Source organism: Sebastes umbrosus, chromosome 10 (genome assembly GCF_015220745.1).
Source record: "Sebastes umbrosus isolate fSebUmb1 chromosome 10, fSebUmb1.pri, whole genome shotgun sequence".
Lineage (NCBI taxonomy): Eukaryota > Metazoa > Chordata > Actinopteri > Perciformes > Sebastidae > Sebastes > Sebastes umbrosus.
Window position 1 is genome coordinate 3,105,027 of NC_051278.1, and position 23,916 is coordinate 3,128,942.

General features: G+C 41.8%; 1 protein-coding gene across 2 annotated transcripts in view; it reads right to left on the reverse strand.

Moving 5' to 3' along the window:
- LOC119496134 (pro-neuregulin-3, membrane-bound isoform) overlaps positions 1-23,916 on the reverse strand; it is a 403,417-nt gene that overhangs the window by 24,902 nt on the left and 354,599 nt on the right. For both annotated transcript variants that reach the window (XM_037783253.1, XM_037783252.1), the window contains 2 exons: positions 16,136-16,159; positions 3,442-3,544 (listed from right to left, as the gene is read on the reverse strand). In XM_037783253.1, the coding sequence (XP_037639181.1) occupies positions 3,442-3,544; positions 16,136-16,159 (127 nt within the window). The remainder of the gene's footprint in view (positions 1-3,441; positions 3,545-16,135; positions 16,160-23,916) is intronic.

A 23,916-nucleotide genomic window follows, 5' to 3' on the forward strand; every position in this document is an offset into this window, starting at 1 on the left:
AAATATGTTTCATGAATACCTCATATCAGTCACGTTCCCGCAAGAAATGCACAATCCCACGTGGTTAACGTTGTGAAACGATTGGTTAGGTTTAGAAAACAAAACTTCTTAGTTATTGTTAGAAAAAAGACAATCTCATAATCCACTGGGGGGGAAGGGGTTTATATTTCTGGAGTTCCGGTGTAACCAGAGGATATCCGGGCTAAGACTTTCTTTTCTGTGCGCTGCTCGTTGTTTACAGTCCGATTGAGAGACGACGTCTACGAACGGATTGTTGACGGGTTGACGATGTTCTCCAGTATACACTATTTGTTCTATTGGTTGAAATGGTCTTTACACCTCGACAGTGATCCATTACTGATGAGCTCTGAAAAAGGACCTGAAAAGAGCCGTCATCTGTAGCTGCTGTAATCCTGTAAAAACGTCTACCAATCACTGCCTCGTGGGCCGCTTGGAAAGAACCAATCAGATGCCTCTCTGCCTCCCTGCTCATACTCTACCCTTGGCGGGGGTTTAGACGGAGCTCCTGAGGCGATGCTACTTTCAAATTATGCTAGCTTTCCAACATCATCGACCCTATCTTTAAGTACAATAAATACCGACACTTTAAGACTTTTACTCCAGTAATATTCTAATAGGTGACTTTAACTTCTACTGAAGGCATTTTCTGTTTAGATATCTGTAGTTTAATCAAGTGTGGCTTTCAGGTACTTCATCCTCCACTCGGTATCTTCTCTGGTGATGCTCGGCCAGGTCTTTATTGCCTCTTTTTTCCTTCAGCCTGGTCTTCAAAGAGTGAAACACATGATCAGTTAGTTGGCTTGAGGTAAAGTGACAGACTGGGATGACCAAGAACATTTAACTCTTTGGCTGCCTCGTCTGCATGTTGAGGATATTTGTCTTGCTGCTGTGTCCTAAAATTGAGGGACTATTGTATAAAAACAGTCACCAAACATGGATGTGATCCTCCTAAAACACACTTAAAGCTTAAAGCGGCACATTAACCTCAGTGTGAACGTGTCGGAGGAGAGACATAAAGGAGTAACAGCTCTGCATGTTGCCCTTTAAAGAGCAACGACGACAGCGTGAGTCGAAGAATCATTTGTCTTTCATTTAGTTGTATTTCTGTCTGGCTCAGTGTGAGAAAACTTTATCTTTATTCAGGTCACTCCGATCTGCATGAACACTTCCTCCCATATCTGTATGCATCTTCTCCATCGAACAAGCCAGTTTCTTGACTCAATTACGGATTCATTGAAAGTGCCTGTCCATCACGCCGTTATCCGATTATCTTGTTGTCAGGCTGCTCACTCACTCACATCATTATACTACAGAGGGAAGCCTATGGAATTGCAGTGCCATCTATCACAGCCGTGGTCCAAACAACCTGAAGGACAGACTGCCGGTATACTGTACATACCGGATGTTTGACCCACGAGAATCTCTCCAGGCAAGCTATGAAAAAGTCCTTGCAGCCAGGAATGGATGGAGTCCATTCATATGCCAATTAATGTGCACACACAAGGGCATGCACTGCAGAAATATGCAGATGGAGAGAAGGACAGAATGGAGAGAGAGAGAGCAGGAGCCACACGAGCTGACCTTTGGGTTATAATGGGCTATGAATATGTGTGCACATAATGAGATTTACAAATTGTTGCAAATACCCGGTCTGGGATTCGGTTCAAGATGTTTGATGCCTCAACATGTTCCACCGGCCTTCACGAAATTAACAAAATGTCTCCTTGGGCATTTCGTCTGCCCACACCCAACCGGGCTTATTACCAAACACCGTAACATTCTGCTTACTTTAGGACTTTGGGCACATTTGACCATAAATATTATCGTCAAAGTAAAGTTTGAAAGTTTGGAGCAACTTTCAGTTCAAGTGAAAGCGAGGAAACTGATGGTTGGGATGAAATTACATGTCACTGGAGCTAATTTACCTGCCAACATCTTTAAGAGAAAAACCTCCACATGTCACGTTTGTGCATGGCTGGAAAAAAATGGATTCTATCGAAGAGTTGGGTGGAAAAAATTGCCGTCCGTGAACTGTGTGTGTGCCTCGCTGTTGCTGTGTCAAAGCCTGTTTGCATATCATTTTATGCTAAATGCAGTACCTGTGAGGGTTTCTGGACAATATCTGTCATTGTTTTGTGCTGATAATTGATTTACAATAATAAATATATACATACATTTGCATAAAGCAGCATATTTGCCCTCTCCCATGTTGATAAGAGGATTAAATACTTGACAAATCTCCCTTTAAGGTGCATTTTGAACAGATAAAAAATGTGTGATTAATTTGCGACTAATCACGACTAACTACGGACAATCATGAGCGTTTTCAGATTAAGACATGTGTGATATGATGATATTATATTCAGGTTTTAGGAGCATTCTTTGGTCATGTATACAGTGCATTTGGAATATGCGTCTCCATTAGGGTTTTTACAGTAGTTTACAACACCAACCCGGTCTCATGGGAAGGCAGATAAATACCACGACATTCTGTATGAGTACGCGTTTTAATTTCTATGCCACACAAACGTCCGCAGTTAAGTTTAGGCAAGAAAAACACTTAGTTAGGTTAAGGAAAAAATAACTTAGGTTCAGGCAAGAAAAACACTTCGGGTAAGGGAAAACGTCATGGTTGGGCTTAAAATAAGTAAGTAAAACTGGTATGGAAACACAACTACGGAAAACACGTCACTAAAAACCATGTGATAAACTAATGTAACTTACAAAATAAAACAACGGTCTTGAACACGGGTCTACTGATTAAAAGTCCGGTGTTTGTTGGATCCGCCTACCAAAGGTGTCTTGCTTGCTTGCTTCCTTGCTTTTTATACTACGTCACTAACTCTTACCGTAGCATTTATACGCATGTGTTTACATTGCGGTCAGGACAGGATACATCGTGTACAAGTGACACGCGTAAATCAAGAAACGCGTACTTGTTGCACGCTAAACGCCTTGCGCATTATCGTGGCATTTATACACCCTTTTGTGCGAACGAGCACGGCAAACCAACTAGCCGACAGTTTGCAGAGATGTTCGCCCAAAAGAAAAGAAGGAGAAACACTTCTACTGTTAAACATTATGAAAGACTTGGTTATTAAGAGGATTTTTGGATATGAATAGATATCACAACACCGACTGCTGCATGTAAACAGGAATATTAGTGGAATATTCATCTTCATTTGCCATGTAAACAGCTTAGTAATATTGTCTTTTTCAGAATAAGGGCAAACAAAAACAACGTCACCACATTCCCCTTCACTATTAACAGTGTCATCAGTATGGCCAACAACTGTAGATTGTATGAAATGTCCTGAAGATTACTACAACCTGCAGTTAAAACTACAAAATGTACAAATAAACAGTAAAAAAAAAAGGAGTATATCTATATGTATTTGTTTGTGTGTGTTTTCCTCTCACTTGTTGCGGCAGTAGAGGGCCATGCACAGGGTTCCCAGGAGGCTGATCGCCATGGCGATGGATGTGATTGACAGCACCTGTCTCTTGTACACCTCTTTGCTCTCTGTGGGGACACAAAACAGAGGAAGATGTCACATTAATGTTTGAACAACACACAGTTTGGATGATACAGTCATAGATCACAGTCATATCTGTCAGCATGTGGGAAAGAAATAGAGGAAGAGGAAGTGTGTGTGTAACTGTGAATATCCGCTGAGATCCCTCAGTCAATATTCACAGTTAATACCGAATTAATTCTATACAGAAATCCCAACGTAACACGGAATTAAACACGGTTTTGAGATTTGTACTTAGCCACTTTTAATTTCTAACATGGTTGTTTACAGCACCCAAACAGCCATTTCAAATCATCAAACAGTCGGCGGTGCTGCAACGGCTCTCTGGGGCTTTTTCTATCTGCCTTGCAGATTCTCTCCTGTATAAGTGTAATTACTTTTGTGAGAAATAAACCAAAATTGAAATAAATATAACAACTCACAGCCCAGTTTACAATACACAAACACCTTATTTCCAATTCCTCCAGCAAACACCTGCTATTCTTAGTTACCACACAGCCTCAGTCAGCTCGTTTTATCGGCTCTACAACGTCGAGTAATAGTCCAATAGACGCCGAGCGCTCTTTTGAAATGGATGCCACATGTAATGGAGCTTGAATACATGGAGACAAGAAGAGTTATGGGCGCGGACGGACCGCCATTAGTGGAGAAAAATGGAAGCTGTCTTGTTTGCTACGAACAAGTAAATCATAGTTGCCTTCAGATGCGTTAATAGGCGATCAATCAAGTTTTATTTAGCGAGGCTCAGGGCCTTGGAGAAGCAGCGAGATGACACAAGGTGTTGGGGTTTTACATCGAGGTGATTGAGACAAATTTTTACTGCGGATGGGTTTGAACGGCCACTTCAGTAGAGAAAAGATAAAGTTCTTTACAGCTGCGTATACACTCAGGAAATCACCACTGCAGAATACAACCACACGGTCTCCTCAACACAACTGCAGCCTCTGCGCTTTGCTCAAGGGCGTCCTGACAGCCGTCGGCTATGCAGGGAGAGTGTTACTAATTCACAACCGCATCGAGATCTTCAAGCCTGTCTGGGAATTCAAACTCTCAGCAACAAGCTCACCGCTTCCTGGTGCCCACTCAGATATTACATAACCGATCATACATGCAGTGTGTCACACACATAATCCCTGAAAATAACTGATTTCAGGGAGTCCATTAGCGTGTTGTCGGTGCATCGTTTCCTCTCCTCCTCTCCGTGCCCCCGTTTCTCTCCCTCCATGTCTAAGTTATGTTTGGGGCCAGCGTTGTTTTGATGCCGCTAATCAGCCTGAGTCATCACATTGGCTTATTGGCTATAATTATATCATTAGAGGGGAGCTGGGGGCCGTCCTACGGGAGCACAACGAGGTCGGCTGCAGGGAAGGCAGAGAGACAGACGGGCAGAGAGAGAGAGAGAGAGGGATGGGAAAAATAAACAAGAGACACGAGGAGGAATGAGATGCAGGATGTTGGAGGATGTTTTCTCTCCCGATACAAATTTGTTTTTGCTGTAAATTTATTGGCTGATACTGAAGGTGTTGACTGAAACATAACTCCACCTCTCTATGTATGTTGTGCTGACATTCACTGTTTACTGCATGTTGCGTCTTTCTTTATTAAAGGGAACATTTGCTGATTTTAAAACCTTAAATCTATCAAAGGATATAGTGTGAAAAACGCTGATGCTTTCTGTGTCTCAGTTGAAAAAATCTGTTGTTCTTCCTGCATCCAGTGACGTCTTTGGAGGCGAGGAAGAACTACAGAGTGCTACTTCCGCTTCGGTAACTGTGGGGACAGCAACAGCGCTCAAAAACGTCCTTCTGAGCGTTCCAATACCTACTGTATACTACCGTACTATTTAGTATGCCAGAAAAAGATCTAGTATGACCCCAATTCATAGCATGTCAACGCAGTATATACCAGGAAGTACTGCATCCAGTCGTATTTTGCAGCATGCTTTTCTGACCCACAAGCCTCTGTGCAGCGGATATAAGAGCAAGAAGGTCAAAGTTCAAGGCACAATGTTCTGACGATGTACAGTAGTATGTCTCAACTGTATTCATACTGCATGCAACACTACGTACTTTGTAGTTAGTTATTTATCCCAAAACATGAGTGCAGAGGATGTTATTTTTTTCCAGTGTACGTTTTTCCGGTGTTTTGGCCAGCGGGGGTCCTTCCAGAGCCGGAGCTGTCGAGAGCAAACAGCGACTGATGAAACACAATCATTCTGCTGTAATGAATTACAGCGTGGACAGCTTGTTGGATGCTGTCGCCGATGACAACCCAGAGAGAGGGAGTGATCTGTGTGTGTGTGTGTGTGTGTGTTACTATGCATGAAAGTTTTCAGAGGTGTGCTGGAGACCTTCTTCTCCAGGATCCTGAAGATAAACTGAAAAAGACAACAGAGAGACCAGCAGAGCGATAACGGGGCGATTTCTGTCATTGTAATCTGCTAATATAACGGTCCGCCTCTGAAGAAGGAGTGATAGCCGTCAACGAGCCGCTGCAGCGGGCAGCTGCTCAGCGGGCGGCCGCACGGCAGAGAGAAACAGCAGGGGGGTGCGGGGAGAATCCTGGTAGATGTAGGCTCCGCAGCAGGAGGAATCAGCTTTGCACATTGCTCTAAAATAACACGTAAAATTACTACTTTATAATATTACGATTTTATTCGCGTAAACTTCTGACTTTATTTTAATAATATTATTACTTTTTTCTTGTAAACTTCTGACTTTATTCTCATAATATTATTACTTTTTTTCTCGTAAACTTCTTACTTTATTCTCGTAATATTACGAGTTTTTTTCATGTAAACTTCTGACTTTATTCTCATAATATTATGACTTTAATCTCGAAATCTCAGATTATTTTTTTTCCCTCAACATGGCCCTGATACTCCGTCGTATCATAGAAAGTTTTACCAAAAGTTTTTAACTGCAATTTTCATTTGTGCTCGTAAAGGAAAAAAAAGAAAACTTCCCCAAAGTGTTTTCATGGTTGGCTAAAGTGACACTGTGAACAGAAGGTGATGGAGACAGATGTTTTAAAAGAAAAGATGATGCCGGGGATTTAAATGGTTGGAAAAGATGGAAATTGAAATTCTAACATGGGATGACTTCATCCTCCCCGTCTGCAATGCTCATCTGAATGAGATTGCCATGTGTAGGCACACAAATATATACTGTATGTAAACTCACAAACATACATGCACAAAGAAGTTTAGAGGTGAAAAGGTGAGTTCATCCCGTACGGTCAGACTTGGCATGTTATATATGCATGCAGCATGCTCGGTGTGAGACCAATCATAAATGTGTTGCCAAGGTCAAGCACTACTTCAGCCTCCCTCCCACGTCCTTGTTTGGACACGCCTCCTGTATGCACAAACACACTCTCATGATGTGAATAAATCATACGGCTCGAGAGGGAAACCGTGTTCATGTTCCATCTGCGGGGCCGTGAGGTCACATCTTCTATTTATTTCCACTTCAAACCTCCAGCTCTGCCCCCCCGCTGGCCGCTTATTTACTGCAACATTATAGAACAATGTGATTCATATTTCACGCTAAAGGTGGTCGCGGCTGGCGTTATAGAGGTGTTGACCTTTTTGTATGTATATGTGATTCAATGTGTTTACAGCGGCCATGTTTCCGTGCAGGTGAGCTGGCTGGAAAGAGAGAAATCAATAAGTGATGGAGCACGTGGTGAAATAGCCTTGTCTTGCCAATAAAGATTAAAGCCTTCGCTGCCTTTAGTGTGCCATTTATGACTCGTATTGCTTGATGTATAATAAGCAGACATATATAAATAGTACTTGCTGAGGTGCTGATACAACACAGGGGTCTATCCTTGAATATGTCTAATCCATATATATCACTGATAAGCAAAGGAAGCTCTCTTTCTGACAAGAAGAGCTGCTTTCATCCATCTGTCAGAGCGTGTTTCAGTCCAGCCGAGCTTCAGGAAAAGAAGCAGCTTGCTGATGTTTTTGGTTTTATTTGCTCAGATTTTAAAATATCTGTCTACTGGATTTTTTTTGCCGCCGCAGCAAGTTTGAGGAAGTGGAGTGGAAATATTGTTTGCTCAAAGAACTGAAAAACAATATTACTCAGAATAATACGGACCTCGCTGGTTTGCTGTTTTCTTTTAGGAACTTCTTTCTACTGAAGATGTGATCGCATTGGGATCGATCTCTGAGAACAATATCTACAAAACCTGGACAAATAAAACCTAAACTTTCTGCATGGCTAGATAAGAAAAATGTAATTTTGGGTGAAACTTTAAACTTTAAACTACTGTACAGTTTTCCCAGAGGAAGTTGTATAGGAATGTATTTCTATAAATACAGGAATCACTTGTATCATCACCAAACATACACACAAAAACTTACAAACAATAAGACCCTTTTCCACCAAAATTAGCACATATCTGGAGGTTTCTTTAAACACGAGAAAAAACAACTAAAATAGGCGATAGCCTCTTTTCCCATTGTCGGTAGACCAGTCTGCCTTTCTGTTTTTTTTCTGGTGTGTCACGTTGTACGTCACAGAAAACAGGGTTAGTAAACACTGAAAATGTTACTTATTCAGTCTCTCTTTCAAACTCTCAAACCAGAGTTGGTGATTGTTGGAATAGTAGAAAAGACTAACAAAGACAGTTTTGATGAATTTAATTTTGTTTCTGTAAAATGACTGTTTTTGTCAATAGAGTCTGGTGGCTTTGAGGAGAGCATATTAATTGTATGTTTTATATGTTAATAAATCTAACTATAAAGCAGGGAATCTCTGTCTGTCTTTCTGTGTGTCCTTCGCATACCTCAAGAACCGCTCATCCGATCGTCTTCACACTTGGCGAGTGTATTGCTCAGAACCCAAGGGAGTGTGGTGTTATTTGGCCAGACAGTGGCACTATAACAATTAACTTTACATTTTGGCCTGTAACTTTTGAACCATTAATCTCAGAAACAACATTTTTTACTTGGATTTTGTGTGTAAAGATGAATCTATCCATATTAGCCACGCCCATTTGTGCTACTCCTCCTGCACATATTGAACAATCGTCACAAAATATGGTACAGAACATCTCTGAACCAAGACGGAAATAGTTACTTGTTCTGATTGTTGCTGTTCTACACAGTTTTGCTATCGCTGGCCCTTTAATTCAAATGCTGATGGCTTATATTACAAAAAATGTCATATCTCCTGAACGGTTTGTGCACGGTAATCGCCAAAATCCCTGTTGATTTTATTTATTTATATTCACTTCAACACGCGTCACTTAACATCGTACCGGAAAAGGGGTGAAAATTAACGTGTCATGTCTGGAGCTAATAAATAGCCGTGACTACTGCAGAGTCATTTGTCCCGGGAGTGAATGCAGATTGTAACCTTTCACACTGAAGATAAAAGCCAGATGTTAGCGGGTGTTAAGGGTTCTTTTGTCCAGTGGGAAAGAAGCTTTACAGTCAAATAGCTGGTGACAACACAGACATAGATACTCACACATAGACATAAACAGATGGGACGGAAGTTTGGCGACAGCTTGAGGTGGCATTTTCACTCTGAGTTCATGGTTCATGACATATGAACAGAAACAAAGGACACCAACATGCACTCTGCAGTGCTTCAGCACATCTTTTTCCATCATTATCAGCAGAGTTTGTGACCTCGACCCTCAAAGTTAGGCTCACATTGTTCCATTAAGGCTTTTAGACTCCATTGAAAATCTCTTGTGCATCAACAAATCTAAAAAAAACAATTTTTCATTCTCCACCCAGGAAATATGAGGATCTGTTATTCCTGACCCTTATTTAGCGGCGCCAGGTTTGTGAGTCATTCAGGGATTTCTATCTAATGTTTTGGACATATGGGCGAGTCAGACTGCTGGCAGGCACTAACACTGTCAAGGTCTGTTGCAGATATTAGGTTAAGGATTATTAAATTGTGTTGCATTTGTACAATTATACAATTAAACTGTGGCCTGTAGTTTGAGGGCAGTGAAATTTAATGTTTAGTGGCAGCACATTGGAATCGGTTCAAGGTTGACAGTAGTGGCAGAAGTTGGATGAATGATGGTCAAAAAGGTCAGTTTTCAACTGACTGCTCACACAAACAAACTCTCACAGAGACATATAAACTATTGATAGTTAATGATGACAAATGTGATCAATAAGGTTTCAAGTTCTGTTAAGATTTACAGATTTACAGTCACATGATGCAGAACCACTTTCTTATTTTGTATTATTTATTGAACCGTCTGTATATTATATCTGTGCTGCTGAGATTGGCAGGATGGATGACATAACAGGAGAGGAGAGATCAGAGGACGCAGACAGAGAGGAACAGGATTCGTTAGCCGGAGTATTAGCCTTTTCATGTTGGCGGAGCGTGGACTGCTGATGGTGGATAAAGCCTGTATTCATGCAGGTCTGCCGTGCTACAGTAAGCATGCTCTCTGGGCTGCTCTCGGTCCTTTCCTCTATTACCCGGATGGCTTTATTGGACCATTTACACACTGAATATGTTTAAGTGACTGGGCTTTCTTTTTCTTCTTCTGATAAATCGTCTCTTCCAGCTGTAGTGTGTTCACAAAGCTGCCGCTCAGCCTCCCCGTGGTCTCGGGTCATCTGAGGTTATCTCAACTGTTCAGTGGTCGAGGCTGAAGCACTACGGGTATCTAACCTTTGCTGTCATGGCCACTGGCTGTGCAACCACCTACTTCTTACTGTAATATTAGGAATTATTTATTTTTAGATTAATTTACGGTGACATATTAGGGCCATTTTAGATTAAAAAAAAAATTAAAAGAATTACGGAGCCGGGGAAGATGGTAATATTCTGAGAAAATAATTAACGTGAGATTAAAGCCATATATTTACGAGAAAAAAAAAACTTTTCTGAGAATAAAGTGGCAAATTTACAAGAAAAAACTAAATAAATTACGAGATTATAGAGTCATAAATTTACAAGAAAATAACTGATATATTTTGAGATTGAAGTGGCAAATTTACAAGAAATAACTAAGAAAATTACGAGATTATGAAGTCATAAATTTACAAAAAAATAACTATATTTTCTGAGATTAAAGTAGCAAATGTAAAAGAAAAAAAAAAAGATTACAAGATTATAAAGTCATAAATTTCTGAGAAAAAAATTATATTTTCTGAAAATAAAGTGGCACATTTTTACAAGAAAAAGCTCAAAAAATTACGAGATGATAAAGTCACCAATTTACAAGAAAAAAAAATATATTTTCTGAGATTAAAGTGGCAAATTTACAAGAAAAAAAAATTACGAGAAAAAAAATAAATTTTGAGATTAAAATGGAAAATTTACATGAAAAAACAATCACAGATTTACAAAATTATAAAGTCATGAATTTACAAAACAAAAACTGGAAAAATAGTGCAAAACCGTGGTAACGCCAGAGCCATCTGAATTTCTTTTCCCCTAAAGTAGTATTATCATGGTAGGGATGACCTCTGAGCGAGGCAAAGGTCCTGAAACATAATTCAGACAGGCGTCACCACCATTTTTACACTATTTTTCAGTGTTTTTTTCACGTAGATCTCTGACTTTACAATCTTGCAAAATTGTCTTTTTTCTCGAAATATTAATTTAAAATTAAAATTCTCGAGACCAGGACAAGCGATTCTCCCCAGAAGGATGCATTTTATGTTTCTGGCAACAGCAGCACTAGTTTATCTGAAAAGAACAAAGCTGTACCTCCAGGAATTCAAAACTCATTCACAGAAAATCTCAGAAAACCCCCCCAAAAAACTGAATAGAAATTGTGTTTGATTAAAAAGTGATCTGTTGGAAGACACCAGAGTGATTTCTTCCTCCCCTCCTGTTACTCGTCTCCTTTCTCTTCTTTGACATTGAGAAGAACAGGCCTTATATTTTGCAGTCAGGATGTGTTTCAGTCCCAAAGTTGTCAAAGTCAAACCGTTCTCACATCTAACTCGTCAAATACAGAGGCACCCTTTAGCATCTGGATGAGGTAACTCCGATGTAAACCCATCAGCGTCAGTATTAGACGGTCAGAGAAACTGACGTATAAAGAGCGAGAAAGTCCGCTTAGGGAGGAGGTCGGGGTGGATCGTTGGGTGTAACAAACACTGTCTTTCCCCAGGTCACATGGCTCAGTCACAGCCGTCACGCTGTCGCCATGGCTTGCTAACTCCGCCTCCCAGCCCTTGCTCCAGCCTCGGTCTGAGTCTCATTCACATGAACAGAGGAAGGGAAATAACTCTGGATGCTATTAGTACATTTTATGATCAGGATTTAAATAAGGGCTATTCAAGTGTTCGTACTGGGACGTTGATTCACCTCAAAAAATAAATTATCCGCTGATTACAGACGTCTCTTTCCCAATGGGAGTCTATGGGAAAAAGTATTTTTGGGCCAAATGACATCACGTGACGGATACAGAAGTTGTAGTACCGCCGTTTGGCCACTACAGAAGTTGGCCTCAACAACCGGCGCTCTTCCTGTCAGCTTGCCAGTGACCTGAGATGACATCCACGCCCTAAATTATGCCTAACTTTAAGCCTTAATATAATTTAAACAGGTGAGTTATATAAAAAATTCACCCCCGTACAGTCGTCATGAACGGGGGAAATTAGCTACAGAGACCAAAACCGTGTTAGTACCAGGCTGTTAACATGTTTATTTCTGCTGTACAGTTGGGCACTTTAACATGGAGGGTCTATGGGGATCGACCTGCTTCTGGAGCCTCAAGAGGCCACTCGAAGAAGTTTTTGGCACTTCCTCGTTGGCTTCGTTTCTCAGCGCCGCTCGGTCGGTATGTGACGTGTTGGGAGTCAAAATGTGCTGTCAAAGTCGAGCAGAGTGAAATAAAAACGTCCTACCTCGCCTCCACATGTGAAAGACAATTGATTGACATTAATGTCACTAACTCTTATCACTGCTGTCAAGATATATATAATGTATATATGTGTCTTATATAAAACACACAAATGTGTCCTCCTCCTGTAGCTCCAGTCATCTCTACTCTAGTTTCTTCCAGCACAAACACACCTGAAACCCCCTGGGTGGAAATTGAAAATCAACATGACTTAAAATCCATTCCACCCCCCCCCCCCCCAAAAAAAGTATCTGCCTGTAACACTTTGCTCCGACATTGATTTACAACCAGATGGAACATCTAGCAGTCAGAGCTCAGTGATCTCTGATGGAAAGGAAATATTGATGCCCACATGACTGACTACATACAGTAAAATGTTCTCCCTCCTTTTTTTGCCAAGCAATATAAAAGATGTATGAAGAGGAAGCTCAGGATTGAAGAATCCTTGAGTATATTCTCTGTTTTATTAAAGCCTTGTGTGGCTGATGGCCTGGGTGGAGAGATCTCAACCTCCAGACACTTCCTTTCTAATTTTAACCTCAGAAACTGACTCTGTCGGAGGGAAGGGTGGGGGGTGGGTTCATTCTCCATAAATCATGCATAGAGCCAAATAAATAGAGCCAAAGCCAGAGCAACACGACCTCCTCTCCACGCCAGATAGGTAGAGCCAGAGCAACACAACCTCTTCTCCACGCCAAATAAATAGAGCCAAAGCCAGAGCAACACGACCTCCTCTCCACATCAGATAGGTAGAGCCAGAGTAACAAAACCTCCTCTCCACGCCAGATGGATAGAGCCAGGGCAACACGACCTCCTCTCCACGCCAGATAGGTAGAGCCAGAGCAACACAACCCCCTCTCCACGCCAGATAGGTAGAACCAGAGCAACACAACCTCCTCTCCATGCCAGATATGTAGAGCCAGAGCAACACGACCTCCACTCCACGCCAGATAGGTAGAGCCAGAGAAACACGACCTCCTCTCCACCATGGAACTTGGACTGAAGTAAGTTCCTCTCCTCCCGCCTGCCCTGTGTGTCTCTTTTCACTCTTTAAACTACGTCACTTGCTCTGACCGAATGCAAAAACGTCGCCATTCGTCGACGTATCCCTGGTTTGAAGTAACGTTCAATGGGCTGAGTCTGACTGGCTGAGAAACATGAGCAGTCAGATGATCAGACAGAAGCTTAGCCAGATTATCTGAAGCACTTTATTTGCCGGTAAAAGAGAAAATCTGCCACATGTAATCTCAGTAATAAGAGCCCATTACAAAGTAAACTGTGAGTGCACAACTAGAGCGAGTATGACGGGTCAAAGTCTGCTGCTTACAGCAGGTTTTGCTAATCATTTTTCCATTTGCTATATTTTTTCTCTTCAAAATAAGTTTGACTAAATTGGTGGTCTGTCTTGATTAGCGTGCCCCATCTGACTTCTTTTTTTTTAGTAATATTGCCTCGTTCCCAGATCTAAGCAATGAACATTATTATTACCATTAGGAATGAATTAAAAAAACAAATCAACTTTCATAAAGCAGAATTCTCCTTTAAAAGCTCAGCTCACAGAACAAATGGAGCGCTGCATTGGTTTAGGCAGAATACTGATGTTGTGCTTGCATTAGCAGTCACGGCTTTATTCATGCTTCACCATCAGTGGCTCATTTATCAGTTGGCTACCAGCTGACTAGTATTCATACGGGCGTGGACGGCGGACTTTACTTCTGACTACTGATGTGTTTATTAAAGGGGGATTTGTTCTCCCAGCAGAGAGCCCTTGTTGCAGCTTTGATTCTCTGAGAGCAGAGCCTTATCTTATCAGAGCCTAACTGTATAACCATTCGCACATAAACGGTCAGATCCTTGACATAAGTGTCTCTGACTGAAATAATGTCTGTGGACGACAAGGGACAAAGTTATCAGATGCTATAAACAGAAATAGGATGTTGCAAGATGTTTTAAAACCTGCACCTTCCTTCATCCTCACAAGTGGCCCACTTCGTACAGTATGCATTTACTTAATTGTATTGTACTTATATTGTTTCAGTGGATTGGTATGTAAGCCTATCCTCTTTTTTCTTACAAAGCCACAGACACAGACAAGCTGGGGTTGAGTGTGAGTGTGGGAGGTGCTTATCTATCTGTGCACTGCTTTAACACAATGCCGGGGAAGACGTTGGCAGGACTAGAGATGTTAGCCAGGCAAAGAAAATGTGGCAGCCTGAACAATGTTGCAGAGGCATAAAAGCTCTCGCTGAATATAAATGGGAAAAAACTTGCAAGATAGCTCTGTGGAAAAAGATCATCTGTCACTGCCAGGTTTGCATAGTCTCAGCAAGTTTCCTGAAAAAAGAAAAAAGAAGCTTTTGTTCGTTTCACTGCAAATGCAGCGGTCGTGCCGCAGAAAAAAAGAAGCCCGGCACTGCTTGTTCCTGTGAAATTTTTACTTTGAGAATGTAGAAGCAGTTATGTCGAAACCAGGGGGGAGGCCATTTTCATACATGATCCATTGCTTTTCCAACCTGTTCGTGTGGAAAGGGCCCAAATTATACCAACTGAGAGAGGGGCTCTAGTTAACAACAAGCCTGCATGTCGTTAACTAGCGCTCCTCAGCTGTGATACCCGACACAGAGCCTGAAGAGGAGAGCCAAGAACAGGAGTAGGGGAGCTTGGCAACGGCGAGGAGGAGCCGCTGGCATCCTCCCTGCGCAGCCTCGCAGGCATGTGAAACACACAATCACTGGAAGAATCTCATCTAACTCACATAAGTAAAAACCAGGGGACTTTAGAAACACACTTTTTGACCATGTGCCATGCATGTGCACACATACACACACACGCGCGCTAATGAGGAGAGCGTTTGGTAACAGAGCCAACATCATAAAAAAAACCCTCACTGTACCCCGCCCGCCTCTCTGTTCTCACTGTTTCCAAGGAGACTGCAGCACATTGGAATTCTGAAGGGACACTTCATAAGCAGTAGTGAGAGAAAGGAAGAGAGGGAGGAAGTGTTAAGATAGCGACGGTGCAGAAAATAAGAGTGGGGTAATGCCCGACGATGCGCGTCGGGCAGCTCTGGTCTTCCATTAATTCATGATAATGGACACCTCGAAGGACATTACCCTTCTTATACCATGGTCACTCAAAAAAACATGCATTCTGCAAAATCTAAAGATTTTCTCAAGTTTCCCTGGAAACACCTGAGGGATTACTGATACCTGGAACAATCATTACCATCCCATAAGGTTCTCATGCAATGGAAATGCTGTTCACTGCCCCAGTAAATAGGTTGAACCTTAGCTATGACTTGGCAACGGAAGATATTTCTTGTCTGCTCAGCTCATCCCAGCAAACATGTGACGTCAGGAAGACGTCAGGAATTAATGGACACCCTGCAGCCAATCAGAATCGAGTATTCACCCAGTCCATGGTATATAATTACATAGAGAGGAGAGAGCGATAAACAGTGGCTGATATTCCAAAGACTGTAGAGCATGAATATGTGAGATGCCTTATATATATCCACCGCAGCTTTGTTGTTGTGAACATGTCAAATGATGTAACGATGTCATGTGTGATTAGGCACGTCCACGTGTGCCAGTTGCTGGATGACGTGTACGATGAATGTACTGTATGCGAACAAACACACGGCGTAAATGTTGATCCAATATGAAGCCCTGTGATGTTTATTTACAGTCGTGATTCATGCAGATGTGAGACAAGAAAAGCTTCCTTACCCATAAACTCGATGCCCAAGTGATCTGTTGGGAGGGGGGGGAGGTGGAAGGGGAGAGAGAGAGAGAGAATAAAGTTATTATTAAGAATAGTGTGCGTTAGCACTGTGTCACAGCGTATAGCCAGATCATCACTGACTTGTTGTTCTTTCATGTAAGCTGCTGTATCGGTGTTTTATCCGCTGTCACATGGAGTCAGAAGGCACATGCTAGTAATGTTACAAGGAATGACACACACACACACACATGAACACTCGCTTGCTTTACTGTATTTGTGAGGACCCCTCGGACCTAAACCTGACCTTAAAGAAGTATTTCACTGCTGCAATGAGGCTGTCTGCTGGAGACAGGCACAAATATTTTTGAAATTTTTGCAACATGACCAGAGAAAACAGAGAAAAAGGGTTGTGGTACTCTCGTTCCTTCAGAATGCACCTCCGGTCCTCTCCTATTGGATAGGCTTGACCAGAGCTTCCGGTGTGTCTAAATATTGGCAGCAAGGCGTTTTCCGTTATTTCGGCTAAATAGATAACGTCAGTTTGTTTACAAAAACATGTAATTTGCAATGGTGTCAACAAGGAAACCACATGGTTGTGGAGTGAAAAAAATAGAGACAGTCACAGCGCACCATGGCGCCCTCGCCTTGACCCGTTGAGTTGAACCCCCCGGAAATGTAAAAATATTTTCGGTTCATTATGAAACTGTGGCGAACTGCAGTTGACTATGTTAAAGTTTCATCACTGGGACTCAGGCCAATGGATTTTCTGATTGCCAGATCATCTATATGAAGAAAAAAAACTAACTTGGTGCCACAATGCAACATGACTGCATGCTATGCCAATAGTGGTCTAAAAACCTAAAACTAAAGTTGGTTCTCACAAAGATAGAAGTATAAGAGTAACAAACAACACACTGGTGTGTGTGTGTGTGTGTGTGTGTTTCCTCGATGCCTGAACAGCATAAATAAGAGAGCTCGTGTGGATTCTGCTGTGTAAAACATATCAGGGAAACAAGAGGTCGGAGGTCATTTTAGTCCTGTAAACGTCTCACATTTTTACACTAAAACAACAATTACTTGTAATTCCAGCAAGCATTTAAAGGGGTGGAGTGTAGCTGCAGGTTTCTGCTGTTTAAAGAGACGTCTAAAATGCAAAATTAACCACTGAGTTTACTATTAATTTGTGCTTTTAAAGTACTGACAGAGAAATGTGTTATCATTGCGTCATCCCTCAAAATCTGTACCTGGCTTTACTGACAAAAGAAAGAAACAAGTTAATTACAGTGCAGCTATGAGGAGCTGCAGTTTCCAAACATAATCATTTCTATAGTGACTCGGATCACAGGCGCTTCCCTGGGCTCTGTACGACTGGAAGTATAACTCTCACTGACTGTAAGAAAATAATCTAGAGGAAGTGCTGATGTCTGCGGTGTCACCGCTGGCTTTTTAACCACACCGACAGTGACTTTATCTCCTGAGTGGCCGTGCCCTACATCTTAGAGTGGGTGAGCTGGTCTTTTCTAATGCGAAAAGCTGCGTCCAATCTGCCCCCAATCTTATCGGCCAATGTTAGCCTGGATGTAAGCGGATCATTTTTCACTTTACCAATGACCCAGAGACCTCTCTCCACTGCCTTTCTTGATTTCTCCCTTCAAACACGCCTGCGATGTGGGACAGGGAGAAGATGAACAAGATAACCGCCACTCTCACATGGAAGCTTCTGGAAAAAATCTAAATTCAGGTTTTCAACCACTGACAGGTTGATTATAACTGTCAAAGAAAGTCCACAATGCTGTACATTTACGTAGAATAGAGAATGAAGGAACAGCTTTAGTCAGGTTAAATGCAAAGGTTGCAAATCCTAATATTAAAATAAATAATCCAACATTTCTCAAAGCAAACCAACAAAAGAGAAGAACTTCAGGAAAGACTTTAGTAAGACTCAAAACTACCACATTTAATAAGAAATAGGGAAAACTGTCTGATCTCACAAGAAAGTTGTACTTATTTGTATGATAAATGCCTTTTATTTGATATGTACATAATAGCAGACTACAGTGATGACTAAACCAGGACAGCTTTATATTAAAGGTCCCATATCGTGCTCATTTTCAGGTTCATACTTGTATTTGTGTTTCTAGTAGAACATGTTTACATGCTGAAATGTTCAAAAAAAAAAAAAATATTTTCCTGATACTGTCCGTATGAATATACCTGTATTCACCCTCTGTCTGAAACGCTCCGTTTTAGTGCATTTCAACAGACTTGCAATGGAATAGCGTTGCTAGGCAACAGCTTGGGTCCATGTTTACTTCCTGTCAGCTGATGACATTCACATCCACTGCAACAGGAAATATCCTGGGACACATTTAGAATGTTTATGTTTAAAACTTTGAAATGGTCTAAATATTGTATATTTGTGACATCACAAATGGACAGAAATCCTAACAGCTTGTTTCAAACGCACAATTTCTGAATACAGACTGTGTGTATTTCTTCGTATATTGAGCGTTTTGATAGTTTAACAGTATTTATATTGCACTTAAACCTGCTTTATAATATAAAAGACATGATAATCTCACTTTTTACAATATGGGACCTTTAAATTAAAGTCAGAATAAAACATGCCAGATAAACAAAATGTTAATGAACATAATTGCCCCTGATAAAATGCAAATGAAAGGATTCCTCAGGAAGAAGCTTGTAATTGGGTGAGTTTTTATTGTTTAAAATTTAAAAAGGTGCAATGTGTAAGATCTAGCCACATACTCCAAACAAATAGGGGGCAGCATTTTACCTCTACTACTGGGTCCATACAATCTAAATGTACAGTCATCAAAGAAAGTCAACAGCAGGACAAGAAGACCCAAATTCAACCAAACTGCCGGTCAAAATAACACGGCTATTTTATAATCTTCACGTGTGGCGTCGGCCTATAGTTTAGCCCTCTGTGTGTTTACTGTGACACTAACCGCTCTGTGTACGTTTAATAACTAGTATTTTTGTTTCGTCCTCCCCCACCACCTCAAGACTACTTTGCCGGGAGGAGAGTGGGTTGCTCTGAAGCTTCAGCTAGGAGCTGTAGAAACTCAAAATCAACCAGTGAAGATTGCTAATCCAGCGGGGGGTTGAGGCAGTCCGGGGTTTACGCTTGCTTAATTCAAGCTAACTGACGCTCTGTCCGTCTTTCAGAGCCGTCGCCTGCGAACTAGTCTAGGGGAGGATGAGACGGAAATACAAGACTTTTTTCTATTTCCTTCCATTTTGGATTTAATCCAATAAACAAGCTATCAAAAAGAACAGAAACCCTGAACCGTCAACGCGATTGACAAGCCCTTGGGGCATCTCTACTTCTTGGTCCTCTCATGTTGGACTGAGGGCAGACTGGACGCTACAGTGACTCACTATCACCTCTCATGGTGTTACAAGACAGGACTCGCAGATATCTCTGCAACACAATACATAGACATCTATGACATAACGTCGCAGCTGCTTCTCACACTGCCTGTTCATGGCCAGACTGTTATTCTGTCTCGCTCTTCTGTATGAAACGAGATGGAAAGGGGGAAGGAGTTGTTTCGCCACTGAGCCGGCATCAGAGGTAGTTTCAGGGCGAGCTGACATCTGTGTAAAAGGGACAGCCAGCACGGCGGGTTTACATGCACACACACACACGCTAGACGCCGGCGCTGTTGTGTTAAACGTCATGTCTCTTTTGCTTCTGTGATGCCGACGTGCTATCTAAAAATCACACATTATGCCGCTGTTGTTTGGTTCAGTAAAACCGGCGTAAGGCCGACCTCCTTTTACGGCAGTGTTGCAGAATGTCGGTATGAAAGGAGCGACTGGAACCTGTTAGTTAATTTTTTTAATGTTTTAAACTAAAATTCTGGTTACATCTTACACATGGCACGTTTAAACCTCAAGTACGAAAGCAAAACTTTAAATATTAGCTCTATTTGTCATTGTTATGGAATTTGTCAGAAATGTGAATCTTCATTTGCTGTATAGTTTTATTTATAATGCTTAACAATAACACAAGTATATATATATATATATATATTTTTTTAGCCTTGGTGACCCCATTGACTTCTACAGAGCCAAAGGAAAATGACAGTGTGATCTGTCCTTTGAAATTCTGCAGTTTTGCAGCCCTTTGGGTAGAGCTATAAGTGCTGCTATACTGCCAGGGTTAGAAACTCAATTTCCCATGGAGCTCAATGAGTAGAGCCCAGCACTAAAGCTGCCAAGGTTAGGGATTTCATTTTCTGTGTAGCTCGGTGGGTAGAGCATATATCAGCAGCAGCACTGTCAGGATATGAGCTTCAGTTCCCATCGGGGCCACCCATACTGAAGATGTATGCACTCCTGCTACTGTAAACCACTTTAGATGGAAGGGGCCCACCAAGTGTCATATGTTAAATATGTGCTCGGTGGAAACTGATGGCCTTTGAATCATTGGGCCGGCCGACGGAGACGCCACATCTGAATCCAAATAAGGCTGGAAACTTTCCAAAATAGGGACATACATTTTCACAAAAAAAAAGATATTGTTTTCTTATCACAAAAAGGTTCCACTGAGCAGTGGTGGAAGAAGTATTCAGACCCTTTACTTATGTACAAGTACTGTGTAAAAATACCCAAATACAAGTCCTGCGTTGAAAAGCCGAACCCACAGAACTTTAAAACACAAACTTTAGACACGTGCTTAATGTTGTGTTGCTTAGTTTCGGGCAAGTAAAGCTCTATGTTTGTTGGCATCCGTCATCCAGCGGTGACGTTGCAGATTGCAACCAACTGAATCTTCTCCCGTGTGCCGAGCGTGTCGGAGAACTACGGTGACCAAAGTGAATACATGAATGTCTATCTCTAGAGCCAGTATTTGGTTTATCCGTTCTGGGCTACTGTAGTAACGAAAAATAATGGTGACCGGCTCCGTGAAGAGGACCCGCACCCTACGGAGATTTAAACGGCTCATTCCAAGCTAACAAAAACACAACAATTCTTTTTTTCAGGTGATTATACCAACCAACAATAGACCCGCCTGTCCACCAGAGGATAGCGTGTCAGTGTCACGTTTTGCCTCCTGTATTAACGTGAAGTACAAGCAGGGGGCAACAAAGCCACGGACATAGGTTCAGGCAAGAAAACCACTTGGTGAAGATAAGGTAAAACCTCATGGTCGCTCACTTAGGATCAGGGAAAACATCATGGTCTTTAAATAAATACGTAAACTAAGTAAAACACGTACTTAAACAACGTAACATCAGTATGGAAAACACGTGACAAATGCCACTAGCGTAACCTGCAAAACAAAACACCGGTCTAAACGCTTTAAAGTCCTGGGTTTGTTGGACCCATCCACCTTCCCGTCCGTCCACCATAAGTGGTCTTTCTTACTTTATATACTACGTAACTGTCTATGTAAGCAGCTGTGCAATACATTCTGGTAGCGTGGCGGCGTGATTCGAGAGACGGAGCGTCACGACAGCCGTTCCTTATTTGCATAAAGTTGAGGTCTCGTCTATTTCATGCAAATCACGGCATCCGACTCAACTCACCGCCTCTCGAAATTCCCGAGAATGTTTTAAAATAAACGTTGTCGATCCAAAATAAAGACAGATTCATCAAATGCGTGGCTTATTTCTCGCCTCATATGTTTTCAGAAACACATTTCGGTGAACTATTTTCGTGAAAGAAGAGAAGAAAGTCTCCAAACGAGCCTCCATATTGTTTCCCGTTTGGAAACTGGGAGCAGCAGCCCACGGAGGGAAAGCGTTCGTCCAATCAGGTGCGTCGCCTCATGATAAAAAAATGCCCCGGTGGACACGTACCATATTACTTCCATCACAACACAACACACGACAAACGACTCTACAAAACACTGCGACTTCATGCCGCCGTGTAATATTCACGTCTCGGCGACACAAAACGTGACACTGACATGCTTTCTTCTGGTGGACAGGCGGGTCTATGACACGCTTTGCCGTGAGACTGGGCTGGATTATACACTGAAGAAAACATACTTATTAATATTATATACCATTTCTCCCAATAGACCTCCTTAAATGCTACACACTGCTCCTTTAAAGATTCATAATGGCTGAATGTGTGGATGAAATGGAGAGTATAATCATGTATAGGATGTATTCCAGTTCAGCGTAGTTAAAGCTGCTCTATATATCTGCTGTTTGTGGTCGTTGAACGTGACATAAATGGACCGTAAAGCTCATTGAAATGTCCTTGAAACTTCTTCTCATTTGCAATCTTCTTGGCAAATAAACCTCACGCCATACAGGAACTCAGATGGAGAAACGAAGCAAACCAATGTGGCATTTTATATGAAAGTAGATACTCCCAACTGTGTGTGTGTGTGCCGCCTGAAGGAGGCAGGTGTGGGTGGCAGGGAGTCTGTGGCGTGTCGCCGTATACTTCCCCTCCCTGTGGACTCACACATGGTTATGAGGATATGCTGGATATATATATGTGTATGTGTGTGTGTGTTTCCTGACTACTTCCACCTCTGGGCTGAGCCTCACAGTTTGGATCCAGACCTTTGGATCCGCCCACTCCGCCGGGTTGAGAAGACGGAGACGTAGTGCAACGCGTTGACAGTCTTATGTGATATCAGGCCACCTCACAGCGGAAGACAGATGAGCTGACCTCCACTGGGACACACAACCCGCTGATTTACAGACGACATTCATTTTCCATGAATATATAATTATGAAACTAGTGGTGGCGGCGGCGTAGCATAATGCATCATAAAATGTAATAGTAGCCCTCATGTGCTTCGTTCTTTCATTTAGTTCAATTCTGGATTTAGCAAAGTTTGTCAATTCATCAAGGTTTGATAATCTAGTAAAATCCTCTCGTCAATTAAAGGGATAGTTTGTGTGTTTTGAAGTGGGGTTGTATGAAGTCCTTATCCATAGTCAGTGTATTACTACAGTGGATGACGGTCGGCACGCCCCCAGTTTGGAGAAGCAGACAGGAGTACAAAGCAATATAGTGCTGTGAATCAATATATTTGCTTCATTTAAGTCTATGTGGAGGTAGAAGGAAGTTACCGCTTTTATTGTTGTAGTCTGAGTAACGTGACGTCATATCCGTTCCGTATCCGTCAACCAAAACAAACCTCAGAAAGTATAAAACGTTGGAGGGTCTGCGTGGATACGACCTGCACCCTCACATGTTAAATCCAGCGTGGTAAACACTACACATCCAGTAAAGGATGGAAACACTTTGGGTTTCACACATTGACAGGAAAAGCAGAGCTAGACATCACGGCTAAAGCTGCATGCTAACTCTGTCACGGACAGGAAACGTTATCGTATCGCGGTAATGTGGCGGTCGAGCCGGCCGTCGCTCTCATCTCCGTGGTCAAATGGGCCGACGCTACGACTGTAGAGCACCCAGATACTGACATTTATGTTAAATGCATTGAAACGGCCCCGATGGAGCTGAACATGGATGGATAAAGAGAACGGAGCTGACGAGAGAGCTAGAGACCACCTTGGAGAAGTTAGAGGAAGTAGACACGTGGGACTACATCCGGTTTTCAAAATAAGGTGTTAACAAAGAGAACTGTATACACAAAATACATATATATAAATAGGATTATATTCACCAGAAGTATAAAACATTACATGTCTCTTATAAATTAAAAAGAAAATACCACTAATTTGTGAGGATAATGTCTTTATTCTTTGATTTTTGGGTTGCTGGAAATAATTCCTGACATTGACTGATATATTTGACTTCAGGACATCTCTGACTACATACA